Consider the following 21361-nt stretch of genomic DNA (forward strand, 5'->3'; position numbering starts at 1 on the left):
TCAAAGGTTTTTTTGCACCAGCCCATCTCATATAGAGCCGAAGGCCAGAGCCCTGCAAGATGCAGTTCAGAAATTGCTTCAGTCTGGGGTAATTATTCCAGTACCCCCGGCACAATGGGGGCAGGGTTTTTACGCCAACTTATTTTTGGTCCAGAAGCCAAATGGGTCATTTCGGCCCATTCTCAATCTCAAAATGTTAAACAAATACATTTGGGTCCCACGGTTTCACATGGAGACATTACGCGCCATAGTTTTGTCCATGGAACCAGGGGATTACATGGTATCTCTGGATATACAGGATGCTTACCTGCATATGCTGATAGCATTGTCCCATCAGTTTTACCTCAGGTTCGCTATCCTCCAGCAACATTTTCAATTCCAGGCATTACCCTTTGGATTAGTCACAGCCCCCAGAGTATTTACCAAGATCATGGTGGTTATGGCAGCTTATCTCCGCAAGCAGGGGATAAGGATTTTCCCATACCTCGACGATCTTTTAATCCTGGCACAATCCCAGGAATTGCTCTTGAGCCATCTCCAACAGACAATAACTTGTCTACAGAAACACGGATGGCTCATAAATTGGGCAAAGTCGTCTCTGATTCTGTCACAACGGATGATTCACTTGGGGGCTGTATTTGATTAAAGTCTGCAGAAAATATTTAAACCTTTGGAAAAGATATCCAAGGTGCAGTTAATGAATAAGGAATTGTTGCACAGTCAAACAATATCAATTCACGCAGCAATGCGAGTGATGGGGTTGATGGTGTCAACATTCGACATGGTGGAATATGCCCAATCCACTCAAGACCTATGCAGCATCTGATTCTGGCCAGATGGAATGGAGTACATCAGACAATAAAGAAACAAATGATGGTACTTCCAGTAAAGGTAAAAAGGTCATTAGCCTGGTGGCTACAGACATCCCGGTCTAGACAAGGGGAGACCCTTTTGGATATCAGATTGGGAGATCCTGACAACGGATGCCAGTCTACAAGGCTGGGGAACAGTGTCCGGAAAATTATGGTTCCAGGGACAAAGGACCATAGAAGAAAGTTGCCTGCTAATAAACCTATTAGTAATTCGGGCCATATACATGGCACTGATTCAGGCAAAGGACACTCTGCAAGGAAAACCAGTCCAGATCCGCTCGGACAATGCAACGGCAGTAGCGTACCTCAACCATCAGGGAGGAACTCGCAGCCAAAGAACAATGAAGGAGGTAAGTCGCATACTAAAGTGGGCAAAACTCCATCTTCCAGCATTGTCCGCAGTGTTTGTTCCAGGAGTCCTAAACTGGGAAACAGACTTTCTCAGTCGACACACCATTCGAGCAACCGAATGGGCTCTACACCCGGAAGTATTTCAGACTCTAGTAGACAAGTGGGAGTTGCCAGAGATAGATCTCATGGCGTCCCGTTTGAACAAAAAAGTTCCGGCATATGGGTCAAGAACAAAGGACACTGGAGCGATCCTTGTGGACGCACTGTCAGTGAAATGGGACTTTTATCTGTCATATCTGTTTCCTCCGATCACTCTGCTACCCAGGGTGGTGAGGAAAATAAAGCAAGCAAAGGGTGCCGTGATTCTAATAGCTCCGGCTTGGCCCAGAAGGCATTGGTACATAGATCTGCAGAGGATGTCGATGGATGCTCCAATTCTGCTCCCTCAACGTCCAAATCTACTAATTGCAGGGTCCTTGTTATCACAGGCATCTGGGTGGCTGTCTTTGACGGCGTGGCTGTTGAAACCTCGATCCTGAAGTCGAGGTTTTTCAGAACAGGTAATTCAAACAATGCTCAGAGCAATGAAACCATCCTCAGCTCGTATTTATCACAGAATATGGCAGGCCTATATTCATTGGTGCAGTGAGAGAAGTATGGCCCCCGAAATCCTTCAGAGTTTCCAGGGTCTTAGCTTTCCTTCAGGCAGGAATGGATAAAAGTTTGAAGGTGGCTCCCTTGAGAGTTCAAGCATCAGCATTGACTGTATTGTTCCAAAAGAAACTTGACAATTTTTACAGGATGTGCGTACTTTTTCCAGGGAACGCTGCGCATTCAACCTCCTTTTGTTCCTCCTACAGCATCTTGTGACTTAAGTCTAGTTCTCAAAGCTCTGCAAGTTGCTCCGTTTGAACCACTTAATAAAGTGGATCTTAAATTAAATGCTAAAGTTCTCTTTCTAGTGACTATGGCATCAGCTAGAAGAGTGTCAGATTTAGTAGCGCTGTCATGCCGTTCCCCTTTTCTGATTTTTTTATGCAGATAAAGCAGTACTTAGAACTAGCTCTGGGTATCTTCCTAAGGTGGTGTCTAAATTCCACCTTAATGAAGAAATTGTAGTCCCGGCTTTTCAGGTATCGGGACTCTCTGCGGGAGATGCGCCGCTGGACGTGGTCCCGTACATTAATGATCTACGTAGATCGAACCAGTGCCATCAGAAAGACAGATTCTCTCTTCATTCTCTACGGATTTCACAAGAGAGGATGGCCTGCTACTAAACAGACGCTGGCAAGATGGCTTCGAGTGACGATTTCAGAAGCATACTCTCAAGCTGATCTCCCTGTTCCTGCTAATGTCTCTGCTCACTTGACTCGTAAGGTAGGTCCTTCATGGGCAGCAGAACATGGTGCTTCAGCAGAACAGATATGTAAGGCAGCCACATGGTCTTCCATTAACACATTCATTAGACATTATGCCTTGTATACTTTTGCCTCTCATGACGCTGAATGCGGGCGCAAGGTTCTCCTGTCCAATCAGGAGCGTCCCCACCACTAAAATTTGCTTTGGGAAATCCCATTGTTATCCTGTGGATAACCTGTGGACCCATCCGGAGAAATATACGTTATGGTAAGAACTTACCGTTGATAACGGTATTTCCCCTAAGTCCACAGATTCCACCCTGACGCACCTGATTTGAGGATCCTTCTACACACTAACCTCTTCCTTCTTGTACAAAAGGTGTGCATGTGTGTTCTTCTCACCTGGTTAGGGCTCTACATGATGCTCCTGCCTATTGCTTTGGAATACAACTGATTTCCCTGAGCCAGTGGACGGGGATATATGGACTTGGCCCGTTGCATCCTGGGAGGCCGGAAAGCTTTTGATCGTTTAGTGCCAATTTTCTGTCGCTCCATCATATGCCATTGTTATCCTGTGGAACCTGTGGACTTAAGAGAAATACCGTTATCAACGGTATGTTCTTACCATAACGTGTATTTCATACTGTTCTGCTGTATCTTACAACCTGAAGGTTATATGATACATTGCTGTTGAATTAGGAGCAGCGATTGCACAAGAAAAGTGCCCAAAGAGGTACAGAGTCAGTTAAAGATTTTGTACTTTATACTGCTATACTGTTTTGCTGTACCTTACAACTTGAAAGTATGCTTGATACATTGCTGTCTTATACAGGAGCAGTTACTCTGCTACTAAAGGGAATTCATTATTCTCTGGCATTCAAGGAGTTAGACAATCTTATCTCTGTGTTACTTATAGGGAATTGACAGTTTGTTTCTAAGCTGAATGTTGTTCTAGATGGAACCGTAACAATACTTATTACATTTGATGATCAAATTAAAGGAGATTGGCCTAGGAAAAACTATTTGCACATGTATAAGCAGCTGGTTGGATAGCAGGGTACAGCGAGTAGTGGTCAACGGGATGTCCTCAACCTGGTCCCCAGTAGTCAGTGGAATACACAAGGGTCCATACTCGGGCCACTACTGTTCAACATATTTATCAATGACCTAGAAATAGGCCTGGAAAGCACAGTGTCAATCTTTGCAGATGATACTAAACTGTGTAAGGTAATTCAGAATTGAATGTGGAGTCCTTGCAGAATGATCTATCTAAACTTGAACTCTGGGCGTCTAAATGGAAAATGAGGTTCAATACAGACAAATGCAAGGTTATGCATTTTGTGACTAAAAACAAACTTGCATCCTACATATTAAATGGGGAACGCCTAGGGGAAACAGAGTTGGAAAAAGATTTGGGGGTATTCATTGATAATAGGCTTAATAACCGTACACAATGTCAAAACGCAGTAAAGAAGGCAAGTAAGGTGCTAGCGTGCATAAAAAGGGGAATTGAGACAAGGGACTTGGATGTAATCATGCCGCTGTATAACGCACCTGGAATATTGTGTTCAGTTTTGGGCACCATTATATAAAAAAGACATCAGTGAACTCGAAAGTGTTCAAAGGCAAGCTACTAAATTGATTAAAGGCCTAGAAGGACTGGACTATAAGGAAAGACTTACTAGGCTGAATATGTATACACTAGAAAAGAGGCGCCTAAGAGTAGATATTATTAATATCTTCAAATATGTAAAGGGACATCACAAAGAGTTATCAGAGGAATTATTTATTAAAAGAACACAGTTTAGGACACGTGGGCACTCGCTGCGACTGGAGGAGAGAAAGAATGACCCCAGTATAGAGTCGTCTTTTATCCTTACACCAAAATATACTAAGACCACCACCCATTTGTTTCTTCACAACTGTGTACTAATACTGTCTCTGCGACAGGTCATTCACATTTCGCTGTCTTATGTGTGTTCTCAACGCCAGTAGAACGAAGACTGTTTTATAGTCAAACCTGTTTTGGAGCTAAAAATCAATGACCTTTTGAGCCCATTTTGAACATCAATGCACTCAACACCCATGTGGACAGGTTCAAGAAAGAATAAATAATATCTGGTAATACGGCATGGAATTGAACAAGTGCATGGTACAGTATCATTGGACATAAAGGATGCTAAGTTTTACCATCTGAGATGGTCACCAATGCATTCTCAGATTTGCAGTTTAGTCCACCATTCCCAGGTTTAGGTTCTGTTATTTGGCTGCCAACAATTCCCACTGATGTTCGCAAAATTTATGGCTACTCTTCTGAGTTCAGGTGATGTGGTGATAATTCCTTACCTTGAACAATCATCTTAACAAGACAGTCTCAAACTTTGCTTCAGGCACGTCACTAAGATAGGCTACAAACTGGAGTTGGATGATCAGATTTCAGAAACTACTGTACTTTGACCCTACTCAGAAATTGTTTTTCTGGGCCTGCAGTTTTACACTTGACATGTGTCTTTCTTTCAGGGACAAGATAGACTCATTACAGTCTGTTCAGGTGTGTATTGGCAAACAAACTATCATTGTTTTTTGTATGGAAGTTTTAGCAAAGATGTTTTAGTTCCATTCCAGAGTGTTGCAGATTGAAGTCCTCTCTAAATGGGCAAAGTCGTGTCATAACGTGATCAGACATCACATCAGTTTGTCTCCAATAACTTGTTGGTCTCTCTCTGGTGCCTGAGGAAAGACATCCGGGAGGATGTAATTTCACTATTTGGAATTGGACATTATAACGAAAGATATTAGCCGTTGAGGCTGATGACCGTTTCCCCTCATTGACACTTTCAGGGTCTTTGGCCACAGAGGAAGCCAATCTTTTGATCCTTGTCTTATAAAAACTATTATAAATGTTCTACTGCAAAGACATCTGTTGTGGTGAAACACAATAAAAAATAAAGGGCCTAATTCAGACCTGATCGCAGCTGCAAATTTGTCAGCTAATGGGCAAAACAATGTACAGTACAGGTGGGTCAGATATAACATGTGCAGAGAGAGTTATATTTGGGTGGGGTGAGTTCAAACTGAAATCTAAATTGCAGTGTAAAAATAAAGCAGACAGTATTTACCCTGCACAGAAACAATATAATCCGCTGCCCATTAGCTAACACATTTGCTGCTGAGATCAGGTCTGAATTAGGCCCTAAGTCAGACAATTGCAACACAGTGGAATTCATCAACTATTGGAGTCGGAGAGGCACAGCGAGCTCCCTAGCAAAGAAGGAAACCAGCAGGTTCATGTACTGCACACAACATAATATTCCACGCCAGAGATTAAAAGCTGCAGGTCTGATTAACTCATCAGTCCCATTCTGCATGAACCAGGACATCTTCCTGCTGATTCCAAAGAAATTAGGTCAGCTTGACTTATCTTCATGATGTTGTTCCCAAGACATTTTCAACTATTTTATTTATTCCGCATTCACAAAAGGTAATACAGTAATAGAATGGGACATTCACAAGATGTCTTAGTTTGTTGCGGCTTCAATCAGAAATTGGTGTATGTGGATGTAACGTTGTGGCACTTAAAGCCATGATCCTAAAGGAAAAATGGATCTCTGATCGCTATAGAGACCACTCTCCACTCAAGTCTGTTTCAGAAAATAATTATTAAAAGTTTTGGGGAAATTCTGTTCCTTATTTAAGAAAGAGAAGTTGCAGCAAATTAGCAGCTTGCTACTGCTTTTGTGGAATGATTTGGATAACTGATTATTATGGAGTTTCTTACTTACTCAGCTTTCTGCACACTCGTCTTCCAAAAGTGGCCCTCATGAGGTGCAGACATTTTTTGCAAAATGTGATGCATAGTCATTGGAAGGTATAATTGTAGCTTTTTTAATCACACTATATAATGGATGTGAAGCTTCTCTCATGGAAAACTGTTTTCTCCTAACTGTCTACAGCCAGGAAAGGTGTTGGCATTGGTATACAGATGATAGTTTGACCCTAATTAGGTCAACAGTTAATAGGTCAACCCCATATGATTGACAGACATTCGGTTGACATGTTCAAAAGGTAAACATGGTTAATACTGTATATTGACATGTAAAAGGTCAACAGTGCTTATGGTTGACATGTACAAAGTGTCAACAGGGTCAAATGGTCAAAATGAATATGGTCAGCACAAGTTTTTTTTTTTTTTTTTATTGTTTTTTTTTTAAAGGTTTTCATACTTTACCATCCACATGGACTGCGACCTTGCCGGAAACATGGCGAGTGAAGCAGTACACTAATTGGGGTTCCATGTGCTTTGATGAAGAAAATGACACAAAAAATTAAAAAATTGTGTCAACTTTTTTTGTCAGTCATTCTTCATGTCGACTTTTCCAGTGTCTACCTTTTACTATTTGATCAAATGACCCTGTCAACCTTTTGACCCAGTTGACCTTTTCCATGTCGATCATATGAGGTCAACCTGTTGACTGTCGACCTAAAGATCCATAGTCGTCGGCATTGGGGGCGCTCTTTTACAAATGTTCCTGATTGTTTTTCATAAGGATAGGGCTCTTCTCTTGTTTAGGCCGTTTTCCTAACCCCAGGCAACCTCTAAGCTTCGCATAAATCAGGACATTGTGAGTCTGGAAATTTATTCACCCCATCACTCAATAGGAAAACCTATTCTCATCTGTTCCTTTAGTCTGTGAAGCCTACAAAATAGGTTGACCTGTGTAAATACAGACATAACTCAATGAATCACATTCTACCAATTCAAAGAGCAAATTGTGGCAATGGGTTTTGGCTGAGCAGCTGTTTCGTGCAGATACATAATTCTCAGTTGTCATTGCATAGTTTTGCCAAATGTTAAGGTTTTAATGTTTTCAAAAGTTGCCAATTTTGAGTGAACTTGCTATGCACAACAAAGCTGTGAGTGTACCCACCAGAAGGGGCAGCTTTTTTATGTCACCATTATCCTGTGGCCTCCAAGTAGATGAAAGAGATCTGGATTTTTAAACTTGCATTGAGCTTCTAGTTAATTATGCTGTAGTTATAGTAGTCCTATTAAAGAGTATGAAAGATTTTGGTGTTTGTGTGGTGTCACGCTAGGCTGCAAAGACCACAGACCGAGACCACGGTGCTTACCCGACTGGTCGTTGCTGCAGGTCCGGCACACTGTTTCTAATCTCCGGAAGTGGCTAGTCCATGTTGCGGAGGTGATTGTCGGAAATAGCGGCATCACTAATCTCCTTCAGGCCAGCAGACTGCAGATAGTCATCTTGCTCCGGGCCATGTGATCTGGTTTTAGCCAACCCTATTCAGTATGGGAGTCAGCTGATAGTTCCAGCCTATCCTCAGGTTCCAACAGGTATAAAACTCCCAGGTTCACTGCGCTCCCCAGATAACTAGTCTGCCTCCGTGGTGCTAGACCTCAGCTCTGTTATTTCAGTTAATACCAATTATTGGTTCCAGTCTGATAATAACATGCATTGGTTCCAGTCCGATAATAACATCCATCGGTTCCAGTCTGAACCGTCCGTTTCAGTCAGACAACACCAACCACTGGCTCCAGAATGATAATATCGATTACTCACAGTCACACTTCATAAGTCTCTGTTATCTAGTGCTAGCTGCAGGTGACCCAGACAGGGGGCCGCAACCTGCCATTGGGTGCCGCAAAACTCACAATATCTTGGGGGTCCCTGGTGAATATCACCAGTGGGTTAGACTCCGTGCCCCTGTTCTGGGTCTTTGCCAACCACCAAAAGGTATTTTCAGTTCTCGCTACACTCCATTCACCTCTAACCTCCTGACTTCTGTTCTGGAATCCAAGTTGTCTCTCACCTACTTTGATGCGAAGGAATTATATAAGACCACCTCCCCTTCCAACACTCCACCAGTCCCACATGGTGCTTTGATGGGGATCGGTATGAGATTCCGCCGCCCAGGATGCCGAATGTCAGGATCCCGACATCGTCGTCATAATCGGTGGAATGCCGTCAAGGGGGCGAGCACAAAGAAGACCCTTGAGGGCTCGCTGCGCTTGCCATGCTGCGGGCACTTGGTGAGCTACGCTCGCCACAGATTCTACCTCTGTGGGTGTTGTGGACACCCATAGAGGGGGAATCGCCTACCTCGCCGGAATTCCTGTATGGTGGCCCTGTTGGGATCCCGGCGATGGTATTGTTACTGCCGGGATCCCGACTATCGGTATGCTGACTGCATACCCTTTGATGATGAACATCTGTTTCTGGTTGACTTATTGGGGTATATTTACTAAAGGTCGATTTAAATTTTTTTTTTCTAATTGATTGAATTAAGTCTAAATCAATGTTGTGTTTTAGCAGCTAAAACACATTCACTAACAGATTACTTTTTTTTTATTCACTTTTAAATGTTAGTAAATGTGTGTTTTAGCCTTGAAACTCAACATCGATCTTCACCCATTTGAAATGGATGAAGATCAATCTTCAGTAAATATACCCCATTGTGATTACATTTGATATGTAAAATGTAGAGTGGCTGTGTACATGAAGTCACATTAAATTATTCACATTGCTTAATTGATATACCACAGTAGTAAATAATAGTCCTTTTTGATTATTAAAGATGAACACAATGGATGCTTTTATTTGAGATAATTTCATTTGCACTTGCATTGTGTATTTGTGTCTGTATTTAATTGTTTTTCATGGTTAATGCACCATCACGTGCATAAACCTGGCGCATATGCTACTATTGCAGAGCTAGATGCATTTTCAGAAAACATGGAATTGCTAGAGTACTTTTATGATGCTTCTTACAACTGCTGTAGGCTTTTGACATAAATTCTGCCCATATTTACATAAACCTCTAAATTGTTTAGTAGTGCTCCATACAGTGGCTGTAGTTTTACGCAATTGGTGATCATCTGATGATGATACCAAGCAATTTATTTTCTGAATTTTGTAAGTTTCAGCATTAGAAGCATTTTATATAGGTCTACTTTTGTCATTAATCTGTATGTTTTTTTTTTTTTTTTTTTTCTAGAACAATCAATCAAAACCATTTCATGATAAGTCACAGCGCTCTAAAAAAACAAAGGAACCCAAACCCAGGGTTAAGAAGCTCAAGTATCACCAGTATATCCCTCCTGATCAAAAACAGAAAGGTACACCAGCAATGGACTCCTCTTATGCGAAAATACTGCAACAGCAGCAGCTTTTTCTTCAGCTTCAAATCCTAAATCAACAGCAGCATCAGCATTACAACTACCAGACAATCCTCCCAGCCCCTCCAAAGTAAGTTTGGTTGTGTGAAAGGGAGCATATATTAAGTCAGATTTCCACATTTGCAGTATTTCAGCTGTATTCCACTTTCCTAAATTTTGAAATTAGATTTTTTTGTTTAAATAATAAGTCTCTGCTAATGTTATGCATAGTACTTAAAGTAAAAAGAAATCTCTTCAATGGTGCCTCTTAACTGCACTTTTAAGGCTGAGTGGGACTTGTGCTCAGTATATACCTCAAAGGTTCAAACACTGCAGGAGTGTAAATCAGGGAAAATAATACTAACCAGGTACTACACTGGCAATTACTGCTGATGGGGACTGAGGAACAAGGTAACAGAATAACGTAATCAGGTTGATATCTAATGAGGTCACTAAGCAGGCAGGGATTAGCCCTCTGCGCTGCAGAAAACAATTTAGAGACTTTAGAGCTAACAATATTAAAAAAAAACTACATAAAAGAAATCTTCATGAAGTTCAGGTTATCCTTCATCCTGGCTTCTAAGAACTCATGGGTATTCTCATTTGAAAGAGGGAATATCCTCTCTTTCGAATGACGTGACTTCTTAGGGTGACATTTACTAAGCACTGATAAGAGCAGAGAAGTGAGCCAGTGGAGAAGTTGCCCCATCAACCAGCAGCTCTGTATCATTTTATAGTATGCAAATTATAGATGTTACTTCAGTGCTGATTGGTTGCCATGGGCAACTTCTCCACTGGCTCACTTCACCACTCTAATCACTGCTTAGAAAATGTCCCCCATAGTGTTTGTCTGACAACCACAGACCTTTTCGAAGACAAAAATTTCTAGTGTAGCTGGGGTATGGGAAAGGGTCAAAGTCTCCAACCTCCACTATCCTGGCACCTGCACAGTAGAGGGAACAGTCATCTGAAAATGGGAACTCCCCGCTTTCCAATGCTGTGCCTTCTTACTAGTTATTGTCTGGTAATCGCCAGGCAGTAACACACTAGACTACATAAAGCAGTAATGTCCAAACTGTGGCCCTCCAGCTGTTGAGAAACTACACATCCCAGCATGCCCTGACACAGCTTTAGCATTCTCTGTCAGCAAAACTGTCAGGGCATACTGGGATATGTAGTTTCACAACAGCTGGAGGGCCGCAGTTTTAACATGCCGGACATAAAGCATTAAGTTCTAGTGCTCAGACCTCCTTATCTTGGCTTCAGTAAATGTAGGGTGAAAACCTATTTGTAGAATCCCACTTTTTTCTGGTTATTGTCAAAACAACTTAGATTTAAATGTAAAAAACAAATAAAAATGTAACTAATGTTGGGGATTTTCTGAATTTTTTTATTTTAGTAGAAATAAGCAGAGTATTGCTGATATAAAAGATAAAAACCTATACAAAAAAAGTACTGATAGTGATGTTGGCACTATTGGGTCAGTGGTGAAGGAGTTAATCTGCAATTCGATACACAGCTCTTATTAGTAATGAGGTGTAAAATATAATGTTGAAAGATATTATCTGACTCCCGCTATTAAGGACTACAGCAATCACATACTGAATTGTGGATTACGAAGAACAATAGCCGACATGTAGTCTAAATAATAGGTGGATGGGGTGGAATTTCGGGTTACTGTTCTTAACTAATTTGATTGTTACTGTTTGCTGTTATAGGCCACTGCAAGACCAGCAGACCACTGCCATAACTAACATCACCACAGTGCGCACCTTGCCTACAATCAGTGTCTCTACCCATGCTGCCCCTAATGTATTCAGGCAAAACAGCAATATGGCAGCTGTTCCAACAAAAATGGGTCCACTTCCATACAATTTGGATGACTTAAAGGTACTGTAACAGTTGCACATTATTCATGGTTCAAGCAAACTTTGGGGTGGGAGGACAACAATTTTAATCGAACCATTTTATTTTTTTACAGAAATTTTTCTTGTTTCCTGATATTCACCATGTTTGTAGATCTATTAATGCACACAATACAATTTCTTCTTCATCCCTTACAATCTCATTCACATCACCCCACAGACTCTCTCCCTCTTTACTGTGCCCTCTGAAATGCCAGATCTGTCTGTAACAAATTGGTCCCAACCCATCTGGAGGACTCACATTTCCACATACCATCCCCCCCCCCCCCCCATCCCTTTGACCCTCTAGCTACACTTACCAAATCATACCTCCAGAACCATCCCTTGCATGCTATACATTTGAGGTCCATGCTATACGCCTCTACCTATTAATCTTAGAGTTGCTGTCATTTACCTGGCATTTCCTCCAAATTCCAACTTTGATTCCTGGCTTCCTCACCTCCTCTTTTGTGACATTCTTTCCATTATCCTAGGTGACTTCAACATCCCCATCAATTTCCCCACAAAATCCCCTGCCTCTAAACTCCTTAACCTCACCTCTTCACTTGGTTTCTCCTAGTGAACCTCCTCACCCTCCCATGTGAATGGGAGCTTACTGGATCTGGTTTTCACTGACTGTTGTGATATTCCCAATTTCTCCAACTCCCCATTTCCCCTCTCTGACCACCAACTGCTCTCCATAACTTATCTCTCTCAACTTTCTCCTCTCTACCTCCTAAGGCTACCATCACTGAGTGTAACACTGAGACTATTGACACCCCATCCCTATCCTCCCTGTTCGACTCACTACTCTCTCCTTTTCTCTCTCTCATGCCCTGAACAAGCCACTTCCTTATACAATTCATCCCTTCTGCTTTTGACTCTGTCACTGCACCGACCACTATTCACTTTTGCAGATTAAAACCTCAACTCTGGCGCACCAAATGCACCAGATTTTTTTTTTTAAATGCTCATGTACTGCCGAGTGACACTGGAGGAAATCACGCTCTAAGGCAGACTTCCTCCATTTCAAACTTATGCTCTCGTCCTCCAGTGCTGCCTTTTCCCTCGCTAAACAGTCATACTTCAAGAATCTCATTTCCTCCCAGTCTTGCAACCCCCAGCACCTCTTTGGCACTGTCAACTCCCTCATCTGCCCTCCCCCACCTCATCTCCCCCCCTCACAGTCTGCTCTTAACTTAGCCACTTATTTCACATCCAAGATTGACTACATAAGTCAGGGCATCACAACCCACCTTACCATAAGTAACCAGCCACCTCCTTCCTATTCCTTACCACCCCTCCCCATCCCTCTCTCTAACTCTGACATCTTTCTTCCATGTACAGTATCTGTTGAGGAAGTCATGGCCCTAATCCATTCCCCACCACCTCTCCACTTGACCCTATCCCTTCCCGATTCCTCCGTTACCTCGCTTCTTCTACTTGTTCCCATCTTACCCACCTTCTTAATCTCTCCCTCTCATCAGGCACTGTCCCCTCTGCCTTCAAGCATGCACTTGTCTCCCCTATTCTTAAAAAAAAGCTGCCCTTGATCCAAACACCCTCTCCAACTACTGACCCATCTTTCACCTCCCTTTTGCCTCCAAACTCCTTGAGCGTATTGTCTCCTCTCATGATTCTACCCCCCACCCCCGATTCTACTGACTGTAGGCATCCCCCAGGGTTCTGTTCGTGGTCCTCTCCTTTTCTCCTCTATATGTCCTCTTTAGGTGAACTCATTAGCTCTTTTAACTTCCAATATCATCTCTATGCTGATGATGCTCAAATCTACCTCTCCTCCCCTGCTCTCCTCACTTGTATCTCCAACGGTCTCTCTGCTATCTCTTCTTGGATGTCCCAGCACTTTCTTCAACTCAACATGTCACCCTGATCATCTTTTTATTTGAAGTGTATCTGGCTTTTCCTCCTCTATGCAGCCATCTTGTTGGGTATGCGTGCAGTCAACATACCTCCGCCGGAATCCCGGCAACAGAATGCTGTCAGGGGGGACAAGTGCAACAAGCCCCTTGCGGGCTCGGTGGCGACGTTCTGTTCCCACTCTATAGGTGTCGTGGACACCCACGAGTGGGAATAGTCCCTGCTAGTCGGCATGCGGACTGTCGGGATTCCTGGGGGTGGGATGTAGGGGGAGGTGTTGTGACCAGCGGTCTCCTGACTGCCAGTCACATAACTACATCCCCACCCATCAGCCCTTGTTTAGATTTGGACCCCCTTTTTTATTACTCTTTCTGCTGCGGGGTACACTGGGCTCCACAAGAAATGACTTTGGGGTGTAGAGTAGGATCTTGAGCCGAGGCACCAACAGGCTCAAAGCTTTGACCTTCTTCCCAAGATGCATAGCGCCGCCTCCTATATCACCCCGCCTCCGTGCACAGGAGCTCAGTTTTGTAGTTGGTGCCATGCAGTAAGCAGGCACATAACAGGGGGGCTGCTCCAGCAGCCCTGGGAGAAGCTGGTAAAGAATACTGTAGACTTCAAGGGCTGCAGCAGAGACACTGACGGTGTTAGATGCACACTGAGGAGCTCTCCAGAGTTTCTCAGAAAAAAACTTTGTTAGGTTTATTATTTTCAGGGAGACCTGCTGGCAACAGGCTCCCTGCATCGTGGGACTGAGGGGAGAGAAGTAGACCTACTTCTGTGAGTTCAAAGGCTCTGCTTCTTAGGCTATTGGACACCATTAGCTCCAGAGGGTCCGATCACTTGGTATGCCTAGCTGCTCGTTCCCGGAGCCGCGCCGTCACCCCTCTTGCAGAGCTGGAAGATAGAAGCCGGGTGAGTAACAGAAGATCAGAAGACTTCAGTGACGGCAGAAGACGGCTTTTTGAGGTACCGCACTGCGCGCCAGGCTCCCACATCAGTACTGCACTGCAGTGTGCAGGGCGCCCTGGGCAGCATAAATTCTCAATTTAGCGACTGGCAGAAAGTATATATAGTGCCTGGGCACTAATTACAGACCCCCGCCAGTATAAAGATGTAAAATTAAGCGGGACTGAAGCGCCCCATTAAGGGGGCGTGGCTTAGCCCTCACAGCTCTGACCAGCACCATTTTCTCTTCACAAGAGCTGCAGAGACGCTGAGCCTGGCCTCCCACACTGCTGTACAAGTAACAGGGTGCAAAATGGGGGGGGGGCACAAGAGATTTGGTGCTAATTATTTGAAAGTAAAAGCGCTAACAGCTCTGGGCAGTAATTTACTCACTTCAGAACCGGGATAGGCGCTGGGTTGTGAGCTGGCAGAAATCCCTCTGTGTTTCTCTAACAGGCTTTGTTGTGGGTCTGTCTCCTATAGCCCCAGTGTGGTTGTGAGTGTCGGTACGTGTGTGTCGACATGTCTAAGGCTGAGTGCTCTTCCCAAGAGGGGGCTGGAGTGGGGACAGAAAAGGCTGTGGGAGTGACCGTGTCGGCTCCGCCGACGGCTGATTGGGTAAATATGTTGAGTGTTTTGAATGCAAATGTGGCTCGGTTGACAAAGATTAGATAAATCTGAGTCTAAAAACCAGACATGGAGGAAATCCATGGTAGATGCATTGTCACAAGCTCAGACCCCTTCGGGGTCACAGAAACGTGCATTTACCCAGATAACAGATACGGATACCGGCACGGACTCTGATTCCAGTGTCGACTATTATGATGCCAGATTGAATCCTAAACTGGCTAAGAGCATTCAGTACATGATTGTGGCAATAAAAGAAGTGTTGCATATAACAGAGGACCCTGCTGTTCCTGATACTAGGGTCTGTATGTATAAAGGAAAGAAACCTGAGGTAACGTTTCTTCCCTCTCATGAACTGAACGCTCTTTTTGAAAAGGCTTGGGAAAATCCTGACAATAAGGTACAGGTTCCCAAAAGAATTCCAGTGGCATATCCGTTTCCTTTTGGGGACAGGGAAAAGTGAGAGTCAACCCCCACGGTGGATAAAGCTCTATTGCGTCTATCCAAAAAGGTGGCGCTTCCGTCTCCTGACACGGCAGCCCTAAAGGATCCTGCGGATCGTAAGCAGGAAAATACACTAAAATCCATTTATGTCACTACGGGTTCGCTACTCAGGCCTGCCGTTGCTTCGGCATGGGTAAGTAGCGCTATTGAAAAGTGGGCAGATAACTTGTCATCTGAGGTAGACACCCTAGACAGGGATAGCGTGATTTTGACTCTGGGTCATATCAGGGAAGCTGCAGCATATTTAAAAGAAGCTGTAAGGGATATTGGCCTTTTGGGATCAAGGGCTAATGCCATGGCAGTCTCAGCTAGGAGAGCATTGTGGATTCATCAATGGAATGCTGATGCTGACTCTAAGAAGGCGATGGAGTCTTTACCATTTAATGCAAGTGTCTTGTTTGGTGACGGCCTCACTGACCTGGTATCTACGGCTACCGCGGGTAAGTCGCCATTTTTACCTTATGTTCCTGCACAACAGAAGAAAACGCCCCACTATCAGATGCAGTCCTTTCGGCCCAATAAATTCAAAAAAGGACGAGGGTCTTTCTTCCTTGCTGCAAGAGGAAGGGGAAAGAGGTCACAGGCTGTGGCAAGTTCCCAAGAGCCAGAAGGCTTCTACCAAATCCACCGCATGACGCTGAGGCTCCTCTGCGGGAGTCCGCACGGGTGGGGCACGTCTCAAACTCTTCAGTCAGGTCTGGGTACACTCGGACCTGGATCCTTGAATATTAGAAATAGTAACCCAAGGGTACAAATTAGAGTTTCGAGACGTGCCCCCTCACCGATTTTTCAAATCGGCCTTGCCAGCTTCTCATCTAGAAAGGGAGGTAGTATGCGCGGCAATACTAAAGCTGTGTCAAAATCAAGTCATTGTCACGGTACCCCCGTCACAACAGGGGGAAGGCTTTTATTCGAGCCTGTTCGTGGTCCCGAAGCCGGATGGCTCAGTCAGACCGATTTTGAACCTAAAATCCCTCCATTTCTTTCTGAAAAAATTAAAATTCAAGATGGAATCTCTCCGAGTAGTGATCTCCAGTCTGGAGGAGGGGGATTTTATGGTGTCGGTCGACATAAAGGATGCTTACTTACACGTTCCCATATATCCTCCACATCAGGCATACCTGAGGTTTGCTGTTAAGGATTGTCATTACCAATTTCAGACGTTGCCGTTTGGTCTATCCACAGCACCAAGGATTTTCACCAAGGTTATGGTGGAAATGATGGTTCTCCTGCGCAAGCAGGGAATTACAATTATCCCGTACTTGGACGATCTCCTCATAAAGGCGAGATCCAAGGAGCAATTGCTGAAAAATGTTGCGCTCTCACTGACGATTCTGCAACAACATGGTTGGCTCCTAAACTTGCCAAAATCACAGTTGGTTCCGATGACACGGCTGTCGTTCCCTGGGTATGATTCTGGATACAGAATTACAGAGAATTTTTCTTCCAGTGGAAAAGGCTCTGGAAATACAGAACATGGTAAAACAGATTCTTAAACCGGCAAATGTGTCAGTTCTTCAATGCACTCGGTTGCTGGGGAAGATGGTGGCGGCCTACGAGGCCATTCCGTATGGCAGGTTCCATGCCAGGGTGTTTCAGTGAGACCTGTTGGACAAGTGGTCCGGGTCTCACTTGGACATGCACCGGAAAATAATCCTATCTTCCAGGACCAGAATCTCCCTTCTGTGGTGGCTGCACAGTTCTCACCTTCTGGAGGGACGCAGGTTCGGGATTCAGGATTGGATCCTGGTGACCACAGATGCAAGTCTCCGAGGCTGGGGAGCAGTCACACAGGGGAGAAACTTTCAGGGAAAATGGTCAAGCCAGGAAGCTTGTCTGCACATAAACATTCTGGAATTAAGGGCCATTTACAACGGCATTCTGCAAGCGGAACATCTTCTTTGCGGTCTGCCCGTCTTGATTAAGTCAGACAACATAACAGCAGTGGCTTACATAAACCGCCAGGGCGAAACAAAGAGCAGAGCGGCGATGGCTGAGGCCACGAAAGCTCTTCGCTGGGCGGAAAGACATGCAAGCACTCTGTCAGCAGTTTTCATTCCAGGAGTGGACAACTGGGAAGCAGACTTCCTCAACAGACACGATCTCCATCTAGGAGAGTGGGGTCTTCATCAAGAGGTCTTTGCAGAAGTTACAAGTCGTTGGGGAATTCCTCAAATAGACATGATGGCGTCCCGCCTCAACAAGAAACTTCAGAGATATTGTTCCAGGTCAAGGGACTCTCAAGCAATAGCGGTGGACGCCCTAGTGACACCGTGGGTGTTTCTGTCGGTCTATGTGTTCCCTCCACTTCCACTCATTCCAAAGGTGATAAAGATTATAAGAAGAACAAGGGTTCAGGCGATACTCATTGTTCCAGACTGGCCAAAGAGGTCCTGGTATCCAGACCTTCAGGAGTTGCTCATAGAAGATCCCTGGCCGCTTCCTCTACGGGAGGACCTGTTACAGCAAGGTCCGTGCGTGTATCAGGACTTACTGCGGATGCGTTTGACGGCATGGCGGTTGAACGCCAAATCCTAGCCAGAAAGGGTATTCCCAGTGAAGTCATTCCCACTCTTTTTCAGGCTAGAAAGGAAGTAACGGCAAAGCATTACCACCGTATTTGGAGAAAATGTGTGTCTTGGTGTGAATCCAAGAAGGCTCCTACGGAAGAATTTCAGCTGTGGCGTTTGCTCCATATTTTGCAAGCAGGTGTGGATGCGGGCCTAAAGTTAGGCTCTATTAAAGTACAAATTTCGGCCTTATCAATTTTCTTTCAGAAAGACTTGGCCTCCCTTCCAGAAGTTCAGACCTTCGTGAAAGGTGTGCTGCACATCCAACCTCCATTTGTGCCTCCTGTGGCACCGTGGGATCTTAATGTGGTATTGCAGTTCCTGCAATCTCATTTGTTTGAACCTTTACATAAGGTTGAGTTAAAATTCCTTACTTGGAAAGTAGTCATGTTGTTGGCCTTGGCATCTCACAAAAGCCCCTATTTAATCTTCCATGCTGATAGAGCGGAGTTGAGAACTCGTCAGCAATTTCTGCCAAAAAGTGGTTTCATCATTTCACGTAAACCAGCCTATTGTGGTGCCAGTGGCTACTGACGCCTTGGCGGAGTCTAAGTCTCTCGATGTGGTCAGAGCTTTGAAGATCTATGTCGCCAGAACGGCGCAGATTAGGAAAACAGAGGCTCTGTTTGTCCTGTGGGCTCCCAACAAGATTGGGGCTCCTGCTTCCAAGCGGACTATTGCGCGCTGGATCTGTAATACGATTCAGCAGGCTCATTCTGCGGCAGGTTTGCCGTTACCGAAATCGGTGAAAGCCCATTTTACCAGATAGGTGGGCTCATCCTGGGCGGCTGCCCGAAGGGTCTCGGCATTACAGCTTTGCCGAGCTGCTACTTGGTCGGGTTCAAACACCTTTGCGAGGTTTTACAAGTTTGATACCCTGGCTGAGGAGGACCTCTTGTTTGGTCAATCGGTGCTGCAGAGTCATCCGCACTCTCCCGCCCGTTCTAGAGCTTTGGTATAAACCCCATGGTTCTTGAAGCATCCCCAGCATCCTCTAGGACGTATGAGAAAATAGGATTTTAATACCTACCGGTAAATACTTTTCTGTTAGTCCGTAGAGGATGCTGGGCGCCCGTCCCAGTGCGTACTGTATCTGCAGTTTGGTTTTGGTTATACTCATGTTTAGTTAAGTAAAGTCAGTCTGTGGCTGATGTTGGTCATGCCGTTGCATGCGTTGTTGTTGAATGCCATGTTGTACGGCGTGTTTGAGGTGTGAGCTGGTATGTATCTCACCTTAGTTTTAAAAATTAAATAAATCCTTTTGCTCTAAATGTCCGTCTCCCTGGGTACAGTTCTCCTATAACTGGAGTCTGGAGGAGGGGCATAGGGGGGGGGGGGGGGGGGGGCAGTTCACACCCCTTTTTAAAGTCTTAAAGTGCCCATGTCTCCTGCAGATTCCATCTATACCCCCATGGTTCTTGACGCATCCCCAGCATCCTCTACGGACTAAGAGAAAAGGATTTACCGGTAGGTATTAAAATCCTATTATAGGCAGTTCACAGGTTATACTCAGTGTGTATTTTTCTCTGTGATTTTCAGTCACCATATACATCTTGAATCCCCTGTTTGTGCTGATACTCTGCACAGGGGGTTCTTGTCAGGTATTGTGCTGCTGATATTGTACTGTGTTGACTTGCATTGAGCTTTTGATTATGTCAGCTACAAAGGGAATTGGAGCTGGGGCTGATCCCACATTGCGTGTTGTTGACGCTGCAGACACATTTGAGGATAACATAGCAGCTGAGGGTTCAGGTTCTGGGGGTTCCTAACACCCCAGTGGGACTGTAGCAACGGGGGTGCAAAATGACCCACCTTGGGCTACCTTCTCCACGCTATTGAATACGCTAGTAACTAGACTAACGCCCCCTATGGATCTCCTGTGCCGGTACAACCGCTTATGGTCCCCGCGGTTAACCGGCCGTGGGCAGATCAACTGTCCAATCAGTTAAAGCAATTGAACCAATCACTGACTGCTCAAAAGTCTAACCCTCACCCGCCTAAGACCAAGGGGTCCTCTAAGCGGGCAATTACTTCCTCACAATCCACCAACGTCCCAGACACCTCGTCTGATGAGGATGGCGTTTATACGGACCCCACATATTCTGATTCTGATGGGGAAGTTGTTTCGCAGGTGGCTGTTCCTGACTTGTTAGAGGCTATCAGACTCATTCTTCAGATTGATGATGAACTGGAGCCTGACGCTGCCCCTAAGAAACCGGACAGGTGTAAACGTCAGAAGGTGGTTAAACAAGTTTTACCTCACTCTGAACATTTAGTTGACATACGTCAGGAGTCCTGGTAAAATCCAGGAAAGAAGTTCACCCTCGCTGCAGAGCTTAGTAAAAATTGGGAAACACCCCCGCCAGTGGATTCGCTAGTGGCGCGGCTGGTAGTATCCTCAGCTCTGCCTGTAACTACCGTCACGTCCTTGTGAGAGCGATGGACAAGCGTGTGGAGGGTTGTTTGAAGGCAATCTACACCCTAAATGGTGCGGTGCATAAGCCCACTATTTCAGCGACATGGGCTGCAGAAGCTGTGGAAGCGTGGGCTCAGGAGCTGGAGGCGGAGTTGCCTTCCAACGCTTTTTATCATGCTAGACAATTCCTGTCGTATATTGTTACAGCGTCTCATTACGTTAAAGAGGCGGCTTCTGATGCCGGTATTCTGGCAGCCAAGGCTTCTACATCCATTTTGGCTCGCCGAATTCTCTGGTTACGGTCCTGGTCTGTGGACATGGACTCTAAGAAAACCCTGCAGGTACTCCCCTTCAAAGTAGACATTCTTTCGAAAAAGACCTCAACAAGATAATGGCTGACTTAGCGTCTGCTAAAACAGCGTGTCTTCGTAGTACTGCTCCTTCGGTGCCGAAGGCTAAGAGTACTTCTGTTCGCTCCTTTCGTCCTTCAGGGAAAGCAAAAGGTCAGGCGTACCCAAAACAGGTTCGCACTTCCAACACCAATAAGCCCAAACCCAAACGGGCCCGTCAGCCTGCTTCCAAAACTGACAAGCCTGCTGCTGCCTCTGGGGGATCCCAGGGTGGGAGGCCGACTTCTACGGTTTGGTCAGGCGTGGTTACAGACCACTTCGGACGCCTGGTTAAGGGAAGCCGTCACTCACAGATACTCCATGTCTTTCAAGAAACGCCCCCCTCGCCAGTTTTGCTCGACAAATATCC

The 21361-nt window shown here is 44.9% G+C and overlaps 1 protein-coding gene across 4 annotated transcripts in view; it reads left to right on the top strand.

Moving 5' to 3' along the window:
- The window catches only part of MRTFA (myocardin related transcription factor A), a 424554-nt gene that overhangs the window by 323572 nt on the left and 79621 nt on the right, over positions 1 to 21361 (top strand). For all 4 annotated transcript variants that reach the window (XM_063940356.1, XM_063940354.1, XM_063940357.1 and 1 more), the window contains 2 exons: positions 9596 to 9846; positions 11474 to 11645. In XM_063940356.1, coding sequence (XP_063796426.1) covers positions 9596 to 9846; positions 11474 to 11645 — 423 coding nt within the window. The remainder of the gene's footprint in view (positions 1 to 9595; positions 9847 to 11473; positions 11646 to 21361) is intronic.

The sequence above is a fragment of the Pseudophryne corroboree genome, chromosome 9 (genome assembly GCF_028390025.1).
Source record: "Pseudophryne corroboree isolate aPseCor3 chromosome 9, aPseCor3.hap2, whole genome shotgun sequence".
Taxonomy (NCBI): domain Eukaryota; kingdom Metazoa; phylum Chordata; class Amphibia; order Anura; family Myobatrachidae; genus Pseudophryne; species Pseudophryne corroboree.